Genomic DNA, 10,190 nt, shown 5'->3' with positions numbered 1-10,190 from the left:
ATGAATTAGTAGGCCTAAGTGTTTATATGCACGCAAAAGTATATTCTAAACCCCTCATAAATCACACATCAGAGAATGAGAGAATTTTAGACTTTAACTGTGACTAAACCCCTCATAAATCACACATCCAAGCAATATATGAAGTCTTATTAATTAATTTAAGTGATAATTAAAGAAATGGATCAAAGCCATGCATGTGAAATCATCTAAGCTACATAAGTTTAAAAAAAAAAGGTACAATAAACCTTTGTTCTAAATCTTTATTGAATCTCAAAACAACAAAGTAGAATCCACCCTCGATTAAAATTGTTAGTTGCGGTGTTATGTTTGCACCAAATTCGAAACCATAACATTTGGATATTTTTTATTTTGCTTTTCTTCACTGGGATGTTGCAGGCTTTCAGCATCCAAACATAAATCGAGGTAAGGAATGTCTGCATCTAGTTGCAATTATAAATGTTTAATCATATACTCCCTCCATCCCACATTTATAGTCACATTTAGTTATGACACGGGTTTTAAGAAATTGGTGGAGTGTGTAATAAATGAAGTGCGTTGGTTGAAGGTGGATCTCTTTTGACTTTTTGGTTCTTTTTTTTTTTATTTTTGTTTTGGTTTATTTTAATGTAGATAATAGCATTTGGATGTAATTTTAGTGAATAATGGAGTAAAATTTTATGTCCAAATATGAAAAATTCTAAATATGACTCTAAATGTGGACGGACTTTTATGGCAAAATATGACTATAAAACTGGGACGGAGGGAGTACTATATTATAAGGACTATGTGGTTACATGATTAAATAATTAAATTTAATTATTTTTTTAAATGCAAGGCTGTAGTGAGTAAAATGAAGATTACCAATTAAATCACACTTCACATTTGTTTATTTATAACAGGAGGCATTTGATTGAAAATACTCACGGGTCATGTTTGTAATACCATTGGGCCTGATTTATTGTATCAGTTTTTTTTTACTTTACTACAATTTCATATGTTGGGGCCGAAAACAGACAAATGATATGGTATCATCTTACTTTTAATGAACCATCCAATCGATTCAAAATAAAAAATCTAGCGTCAATAAAAATGCTTGGACTAAAGTTAAAACAACAAATAAACAATAATAACAACAACAATTTTTTTTAACTATTAGTAATTGTTACAAAATTAATAAGGATAAATGTCAGTACACCATATTATTGAAATAATTAGAGATGTCAGTGTAACTCATAACTTGTGAATTGTCTCTCATAATCTGCTAAATTAAGAGGGTTAAGATTGGAAAATTTTAGTTCGATAAAATTATAATCCGACTTAGCCCGTACCCAATTAGCTCGCAACTTGAATAGGGTTGACCGTGGTGGGTTGGATCTAAATGCAACTATGATATATTGTTCGTAGTTTAATACCCAATTTGACATTTTATTGATAATTTTTATAATATAATTAATCAAACAAAAACACTTTCAATTTATATTCACTTTCCGATTTATTTTAAATTTATAAAAAAATGCTTTAATTTTTTTTTAAAATGTTACTCTATTTTATTCTATTCTATTCATATAAATCTTGAATATTTAATTATGTTTAAATTTAAGTATATATTCTAGAATTATCTTAATTAAATAGTATTACATTCTATACATTAAGTTATTTTTCATCATTATGTATTAGATTGATAAATGTAAGTTTATGAACATCCCGATTAGCCTGTGGACTAATCCAGAATACAAACCTTTAGGGTCATGACTAGGGCTGTCAAAATGAATATCGGGTGTCGAATACCCGATATTCGGAACCCTAAAAATCGGCTAATGGATACCCAATATCCGAAAAGTTAGATATTGGGACGAGTTCAGGTATTTTAACTTGAGAATTTACAAGTATTAGGGTACCCGATATCCGATTGCCCAAAAGTGTTATTTACTTTTTTTTATATAGATTATTTATTTAATTCAAAATTTTCAAATGAGTGGGTTAGGACAGCCCAAGTCCCCAACCCAAAATGCAATTAGACCTACATATTGCAACAATGCCTCCTTCTCCCTCTCGGCTCTCTCACGCTTGACACCGCCACCGTCCACCACCACCCTCTCCCTCTTGGCTCTCTTAGTCTCTCACGCCAGGTAGTGCCCGCCGCCGCCCTCTTTGTCGCCGACTAACAGTACCACTGAACGCATAAACTAGACTAAAGGTAAAAAAAATTTGATTTTGGTATCCATGGATACTCATTGACAGCCCTAATCATGACCAAATAAAATAACCAGATAAAAATACAATTCGATTGACCTGCAATTTGAATAGGGCTGGTCCAAAATCCAATGATATCGGTCTATTGTCATTTCTAGAAATAAATAACTGACGAAACAAATTAAGCAAGTTTTATTTTTTCTAATTCAGAATAATCGAACTTCATAGCAATCTTAGGTAAAACCGTAGGAAACCGCAGCAAATGTAACTTAAGAAAATGGTGATGTCGGGGCAATTGGGGTAACGTGAATCTACTTTTTCCTGGATTAGATTCCTCAACACAAAAAGCAAAAAAAAGAGAGAAAAAAAAGAAATCGAAATTGTTAGTCCAAAATTCCAGAAATCGAGATCTATTACATTTTGGTCTCAGATCTTACAAATCCCCATTCTTCAATTCAACCCAGTCGATTGGATCTCGACAGACAGATCTCAGTAAAGCCCCCTTCCCCGCCACATGGGCTCTTCGCAGTCCGCCCAAATCCCCTCCGACGCCGAGGAGGAAGAGGAAGAAGAAGAGGAAGAAGACGACGACGAAATCGGAGACGAAGATGAAGAAGAGGAAGACGACGCCGTGCCCCGCGACATCCCCGACAGCGCCGACCACGCCGTGGTGAAGAAGATCCTGGAGCAGGAGCCGGAGATGCTCCCCTGCCACGCCTCCGCGTCGCCGCTCTCCCCGCAGCTCTCCGCCTACGGCACGCCTCGCACGGGGCCCTCCATCAAGGTGTGGGACCCCTACAACGTCCTCGCCCCGCCGCCGTCGCTCCCGCCGCTCCCCGCGCACTTCCACCGCGGCTTCTCCGCCCCGGCCCCCTCCGACGAGGATCGGGCCATCACGGAGGTCTATCTGGTCAGCCACGGCGAATGCCACATGAATCTGAGGCCCGATTTGATCGCCGGCCGCTGCCCCGACGCCGCCCTCACCTCCAACGGAAAGCGCCAGGCGCGTGCCCTCGCCGTGTTTTTGAAGTCCCAGGGGGTTAGGTTTAGTGCGATTTACGCCTCGCCGTTGGATCGGGCACGCGCCACCGCGCAGGCGGTTTGCCAGGTCAGCTTTTGATTAATTTTTTTGGATCGATTGTGTTTTAAATCATAGATATGCAATGTAGGGTTTCCTCATTTACTGATTGCTTGCATTGTTAATGGTAATGGTGATCATATGAGTACGTGTTTTGATGTAGTGTGATTGTAGTTGAAAACTTTGTGTTACTCTGTTTGATTGCTAAATGTAGAAACAAGTGATTGATAGAGCTCTTCATCTGCCATTTTGTATACAAGTATTGCATATGATTAACTGGTGAAGGTGAAGAGGTGTTACCTTCTGCAATATGGTCTAATTGTGTTACATAGTAGGGGTATGCCGATAAGCACGGTTGAGCTTGCAATATTTCATTCCTACAGCCTACAGGACTGCATTTATCCTATCTAATTTCTAGGAAATATCCCTTCTCGTTAATGGCTAATGAATAGGCATTCCACATGGAAGGGTTATTTTAAATCAAAGCTCCTTATTTGAAATGGTACAACAGTAGCTTCCTTCTTACCAAATTGTTTGTGATTCTTCACATTCCTTCTTGAAAATACTGGACCTGCTTTATGCCGATACTAAAGCTTGCATATGTGACTAAAGTTAAATGTAATTAACTTCTTTTCTTCGAATGATTTGTGGTAAATCTATTAGGATCCCAGCTGATGATAAGTTCGTAGGTAGAATTGTGATTCAAATTATACACTAGAAATTGTCAATCAAGTGCAGCTACATTCTGTTGCGTGTTCTTCCGCATTTGATTGGGATTTTATTATACTTATTCTGTTGTTCTTAAGGGCACTCTTTTCCGATTCATGCACTGGTTGATTTGGGGTCAGCTTTTCTCTGGAAATAATTCAGTATATCAGTCCATATGAGTGACAATCAAAGTGTTCTTTCTAAGCTCGATGCTCAAACATCTTTAACTTTGCCAAAAGTATTAATTGTGATCAGTTTGCTTTCTGAAATTGTTCACACATGTATAAACTGTTTATATTGAATTGAAAGATGATAACTCCTAATGAACTCATGGTTGGTTGTAGCGTAATATTTCTGTGTTGCTTTAAAAATGAAGTGCCTTGGTGATTTGAGAAGCTCTATGTGGCTTTAAATTTGTGTGATTATAACTTGAATATTAAATTCAAACCGCTCCGTGAAACTTGAGTATGATTGAAAGTTACTCTATTGTTCAATGTTATAATCGATGTATAACTGTGCAGGAGTTGAATTTGCCCGAGGAACATATACAATCATCCGATGCACTCGTGGAGATGAGCCAAGGCCATTGGGAGGGGTGCCATCGTTCAGAAGTTTTCACCCCAAATACAGTGAGTTTAATGGAGAAATTCCAGCCCGATTTCTCTGCACCATCCGGAGAATCCCTGAGGCAGGTAGAATTCCGGATGGTTCAGTTCCTAAATGGTACGGTCGTGGCATTTCCTGACAAATTTAGGTCTGATTTCTCCCCACCAGATCCTAGTGACAACCCGGTTTTTGGAAACAACAGCACTCACGCACTTCCGAACTTGATGCCCGAACGAGACGTGCCTTCTCTGGCACCACCCAACTGGGATTCGTCGCACAAGCACCGGCACGGCCTTCATAAGAAGAAGTCCGGTAAGAGCAGACTCCAGATTGTGACAACTGGAGACAATGAGGCCGACGATGAGATGTCTCCGCGAGTAGTACCCAATAACCAAGATCCGATACGCGACATAAATGTTAGAATCACCCCCCCTTCTCTCGTGTCCTCGTGCGTTGGAGTGTTCAGCCACTCCACACCGATCAAATGCCTCCTGACAGGCCTCCTCGGGTGCAGCCCGGTGATGTCACATAAGTTCTGCATTGAAGATTCTTCAGTCACGGTGCTGCAACACTCGTGGAAAGCCGGCTGGCAGATAAAGAGAATGAACGATACATCTCATCTTCGACTTCTTTAATGGTAATAAGACCAGGAACTATGGTTGTTACTCTCTGTGTGTTGTTGGTTACACTGTATTGAATTCTCATGGTTGATGGTTCCATTTCAAGTAGATGCAAGTTATTTCTGGAGCTGGGACAACACTGATGAGTAAGATTCTTTGTGTTTGTAGACACTCCAATTTCGGAGAATTTATCCAGTTTTTTTGTTTATTCAATGCCTGTACTTGTATTTCACAGCAATCTACATATTAATTTTTTTTTTTTTATAGTTTTTACTTATCATTGTAGCTTCATATATTTCACAAAATGGTCACCGTAACTATAGTGACCTTTTGCTTAGACAGCAAAGGTCAGAGAGAGGATTTATAAGGATAATTTAGTTGATTAAACAAAATCACAGCAAAATGATACATAGCCTGAAAAAAGGTTAGGCAGTAGGCCTTCCTTTTCTGGCCTCAGAAGCCCTATAGCACATCAAGGCAAAAACTATCATCACCAACTTCTTTTCTTGATACATTTTATTCTAGTTATATATATATGTGCACCACTACTTACCCATCCCACAAAGTTCTTTCCAAGCCAAAAGTTGCACTACATTTTCACAGCCAACCTACTCTCTCCACCCGAAGTTGAAGTCGTCAGGATTGTAGTCTTCAATGGCTTCAAAAGATGAGTCTGATCCGAGGCTTGGTAAGTTGATCGACTCTCCCATGTAGTCGAGGGGAGAGTCGTCCAAGAAATCGTTGTCATATGCATACACCAGCTCGGTGTCGTCTAGAACAGGGAGCTCCGGGAACTCTAGCTCGGGTGCTGCATCATTCATCGCAAGATTGTCAAATATCCTCGGTGCAAGATCCTGCCCTTTCTTTCTTGCTTCTATGATCTGGTAATATTAGTGTGAATAGGACTAGTTACTGATTTTTATCAATTATGAACAAGAATCATCCATGATATCTATATCCAAAGTATATCTGGCTTACATATCTTCCATCTTCAACGTTCTGGTAGACGAGAATGAAGTCGTCGGTCACCAAGCCATGAGTATAGACGAATTCCCCTAAGGAGATGTGACACCACAATACATTGATTTAGAAGGAGCAAACAAATTTGATGGAAACAAATAGGGCATGTTGTTTATTGTTTAAGGTGTTCTTACCCGTATACTCGAGCACGTACATCCTGCTGCTGTTGTTCGGCCAGTATCTTTTTCAGGCAATGGCAGAAACGAGGTGAAAAATAACACACGGATAAACTTGAAATGGCACATTTAACCTCCATACTTTGTATTTGAACTAACTAAATGAGAGAAAATTTCACTGAATCGTGCGGATGCAAGACATGTAGACTGTGCCTAAGTTTCAAATATGCAGGAATAAGAATATATAGAGCTACAATGTTATAAGTACGTATGTTGGATGAGAAAATATGCTGTTTACGAGCACGTTGAGGAAAAATTAGTGGTGATTAGCAGCAAGCATGTCGATTCTAACCTGTATTTGAACCACCACTCATGAATTCCATCCATGTCGAGCATGCTAATTGGAATTCCTTCCTTGGATTCAAGGATAGGAAGATGAATCTCAGCTTCTCTCTGAAATTAATCATGAAAAGCAACTCATTAAGGTTGTACACTAGTTCATTAAGTGTTGAATAACAGTTGTACTTGGATAATGTAATGCTATTAATTTGAGGAGAAGGAATTCATGAAACCGTTAATCAGTGAGACGACTAGGATTTAACTGATTGGTGCACATAACGTAATGAGCAAGATTATAGCTGCAAACCTTTGGAAGTATCATTCTTCTAAGGACGCCTACATCACTGTTCCTTAGCTGCTTCTTGAAAAGATATGCAAGTTTCGTAAGATCAATTTCCTGAAAACATTAGAAAGTAATCAAACTTTCGGGATAATCGTATAGGCATAGGCTAGATTTGTCGATGTATGATGCACAATAACAAGGCCGATAAATTGCACACTTTTTCATTAGTTTTAATGATGCATAGACTAGATTTACTTATAATAACCGTCCAATCATATGCCGTATTAGTTGACATGGCATGTGCAAACATCAAGGCCGCCAAATATGCAAACTTTTACCCGGTTTAGGGATGTATTTTAAAGTTAAAAACCAAATTTTTGTACAAGCATACGTCATATCAGTTGACATGTCATGCACGAACTACACGGCCGACAAATCCGCAAGCGTTGACTAGACTTAGTGACGTACATAATAGGTTAGTAACCGTTGTAGCAAGAATTTGAATAGAGAGTTGCATAATTATTCTAACAATTGTTTGCTATTAACCTTGTAACCAAAAAAATCGTTATAATAGTATATGCTAAGTGTTATTCACACACAATAAAGTCATGATTAAAATCACACCACCATAAAAACTCATTCATGCTCTAACAATATCTAAAAAGACCAACTCTTCATGCTTTAATGAACTCATAACACTCTGCACAACTTAGGGTAACACCATTCATAGACACATACACATAAATATAGTAACATTATGGGTCTACTCAACTAAAGTACATAATTAGTCCCCAAATTAGTACTACAAATCATCATGTGATTTCAAAGTAATGAAGCATGCTTGGTTCGTCACTAGCTGGCCATTTGTTTTTATGTAGCTACCCGCATTAAATTAAATGACTCGGCTACCTTATTCAAACATGTTGCTATTCAAATCCATGTTAGTCTGTTTCGCAATCTTCTATTAACAAGGAAAGAAAAAACGTGAGATCAATGCATTATTTAATTTTAAATAATATGCACATGTTTTTAAATTTCAAAATCAAGAAGTTAATTTTGATTCATTATTTTAGAATTTTGCAATTATAGCCGTAAATAAAGGAGGAAAAGTCCAGGCTTCACCGTCTAAGGCAGAGACAAAGTGTTAAAGTGGTTAGCTAACAGACAAAAACATTTACATATATCTGTGCTCCCAACTAACTAAGTTCCAAAAACATTTACATTTTTTTTATAAATGAATTGATTCAAATTTAATTTTGTTCTGAAAATCCAATTTGACGGATAACTTTAGCAGATGAATGAAAAATGTTGGGATGAAAAAATGACGCAGAATACAATTAGTCAAAGGCAGGATGTATAGATCAGTAATGACTGCCATTTTCTAGTTTTGGTAAATTGTTTGAACAGTTCCTTAAAATTGTGGCTCTAGCGATCTATCTACAAATAGTAAAATTTAGAAAAATAAGAAAGTAAGAGGTGGTGTACGTTAAAACAGAAAAAAAAATGAATTGCGTTTTGGTTTGTAGAAAAGAAATAGTAGCAGAAAAAGAGAAGGTGAAAGAAACTGACACGTGCGACAGAGAGAGGAGGCACGTGCGCACCGGGCACAGCGAGGCCCTCAAGGCTCGAACGCCTGGCCCTCGGCATTCGGGGGCCTCTGAGGACGTTGAAGCCCGGGCCCGCGAGGAGATCGGGGCGGGTGAGAGTGTGGGGGTGGCGGCGGGCGCGGGCAGTCCTGGTGGGCATTAGTTCCTTTCCATTTCCGGCAATGTGGTTTCTGTCCATCATCTTTTTGTCTGTTTGTGTGAGAAGGGGAATGAATGAATGAATTGAGAGTTTGGGAGAGAGAGAGGAATGGTATAGCCGTATAGGGGAGTTGGGGAGGTGGGCTCGATTAAATGTTCTAAATTTAGCAAGAATGGTGCGAGCAAGCACGACACTTGTGCAACCTTCATTCATGGTGAAACAAGCTAAGCTAACTCTTTTGTTAAAAGGATTTAACCAGAGTTGAGTTAAGAAAGTGGGGAAATGCATTGAAGCAAGAGAGTGACGAATGAAAATGGTGGAGAAAATGAGGTGGTGGAAGAGGAGGAGGTACAGGTGTTGATAAAGCCCTGCCACCTGAAAATCAATGGCGTTTCTTTCTCTCTTGCTAAATTACTTAATCAATAATAACTGTATTCATCAAGAGAGTGAGAGTGGTTTTAATTTGGCGGAGAAACGAAAATCACCAATGCATGCACCACCGTCACCTGTGTGCTTGCCACCTCACCATATTCATATTCTCTTTGTTTATTATTTTTAATTGTTTTAGTGGAATAACCGACGACGATTCCTTTCCTCTTACTATAACAAAAATGAGTAATAAAAAATTACTAGTATGTCGTGCTCGTGCTTGCCATGGGTTGTTCCTTTTCATGTCATTAAATTATAAAAATTCCTCATTATTCGACAAAATACTGTAACTTACTTCATTGGAGTATTACAGATTCATAACATTGCCACTTACCCATAATTAGCGACTCTAAGAATTTTTTTTTTATAGAGTGAAAATGAAAATCTCTGTACAGATTGAGTATCTAAAAAGAGTACTCACCTCATCCTATATTACTTGAATTGTATTAAGTATTTTGTTTTGAGCTGTACCAAACTATTTCAAAATAGTTGAGTAATCTTATTTTTTTTAGCAAAGACTTTATTTTATTTTTTTGCCTTTGGCTTAAATAATCATGGTGTATAATGAAAGTAAAATGTGTGATTGTGAAATCAATGTAATTTTAGCACTCTAAGATCGAGCTAAGATACCATTTTCTACGTTCCATTAAAGATGACTAATTTTTTTTGGTTTGTCCCAATCTAAATGATTTATTACTAAAAATAGAAATCGTACTTATTCTTTTCACTTAATACAAAATAAAGTGAAAAGGCCATTTTAGTTAGAATAAAGAAGTACATTTTTATAGTCTGAGTTTTTAAATAAAAAATAGGAGCAATCATAAAAAAATAAAAATAGATATGGGCTTTAATCACAAGTAAATATGACTTAGAAGCCTAAATTTAATATTACTATCTCTCACTCAGACAAAAATGGCTGCCGAAATTTCATAGAACCTGCTTGAATTTATAATATCTAAAGTATAGATTGTTTGGTAGTAAGTATTTTTACCTCATATAAGGACATTTGTGGGAAATTGTTGGGCCGCGTAATGCATTGGGCTAAAATTCAT

General features: G+C 37.7%; 2 protein-coding genes across 2 annotated transcripts; one reads left to right on the top strand and one right to left on the bottom strand.

Moving 5' to 3' along the window:
• The first annotated feature begins 2,508 nt into the window (after window positions 1–2,508).
• Window positions 2,509–5,471, top strand: LOC148932761 (uncharacterized). Its single transcript, XM_089065852.1, has 2 exons — window positions 2,509–3,301; window positions 4,501–5,471. The coding sequence occupies exons 1-2, from the start codon at window positions 2,708–2,710 to the stop codon at window positions 5,218–5,220; spliced, it is 1,314 nt and encodes a 437-aa protein (XP_088921978.1). The 5' UTR covers window positions 2,509–2,707; the 3' UTR covers window positions 5,221–5,471.
• Window positions 5,472–5,565: 94 nt separating this feature from the next.
• Window positions 5,566–8,988, bottom strand: LOC148932760 (B3 domain-containing transcription factor FUS3-like). Its single transcript, XM_089065853.1, has 6 exons — window positions 8,533–8,988; window positions 6,988–7,077; window positions 6,694–6,794; window positions 6,360–6,406; window positions 6,184–6,260; window positions 5,566–6,086 (listed from the first exon to the last, which is right to left on the bottom strand). The coding sequence occupies exons 1-6, from the start codon at window positions 8,920–8,922 to the stop codon at window positions 5,814–5,816; spliced, it is 978 nt and encodes a 325-aa protein (XP_088921979.1). The 5' UTR covers window positions 8,923–8,988; the 3' UTR covers window positions 5,566–5,813.
• Between the last annotated feature and the right edge of the window lie 1,202 nt (window positions 8,989–10,190).

The sequence above is a fragment of the Salvia hispanica genome, chromosome 2 (genome assembly GCF_029641045.1).
Source record: "Salvia hispanica isolate PSC_SH4W2 chromosome 2, Shi_PSC_v1, whole genome shotgun sequence".
NCBI classification, from domain to species: Eukaryota; Viridiplantae; Streptophyta; class Magnoliopsida; order Lamiales; family Lamiaceae; genus Salvia; species Salvia hispanica.
This window is presented reverse-complemented; position numbering and strand designations above follow the sequence as displayed.

Coding starts and splice junctions, on each gene's coding strand:
- LOC148932760 (XM_089065853.1), bottom strand. CDS start 8,922: ATGAATGAAGGTTGCACAAGTGTCGTGCTTGCTCGCACCATTCTTGCT. Junction 6,795..6,987: donor GAAGAATGATACTTCCAAAG/GTTTGCAGCTAT, acceptor GATTAATTTCAG/AGAGAAGCTGAGATTCATCT. Junction 6,087..6,183: donor ACGTTGAAGATGGAAGATAT/GTAAGCCAGATA, acceptor TAATATTACCAG/ATCATAGAAGCAAGAAAGAA.
- LOC148932761 (XM_089065852.1), top strand. CDS start 2,708: ATGGGCTCTTCGCAGTCCGCCCAAATCCCCTCCGACGCCGAGGAGGAA. Junction 3,302..4,500: donor CCGCGCAGGCGGTTTGCCAG/GTCAGCTTTTGA, acceptor ATAACTGTGCAG/GAGTTGAATTTGCCCGAGGA.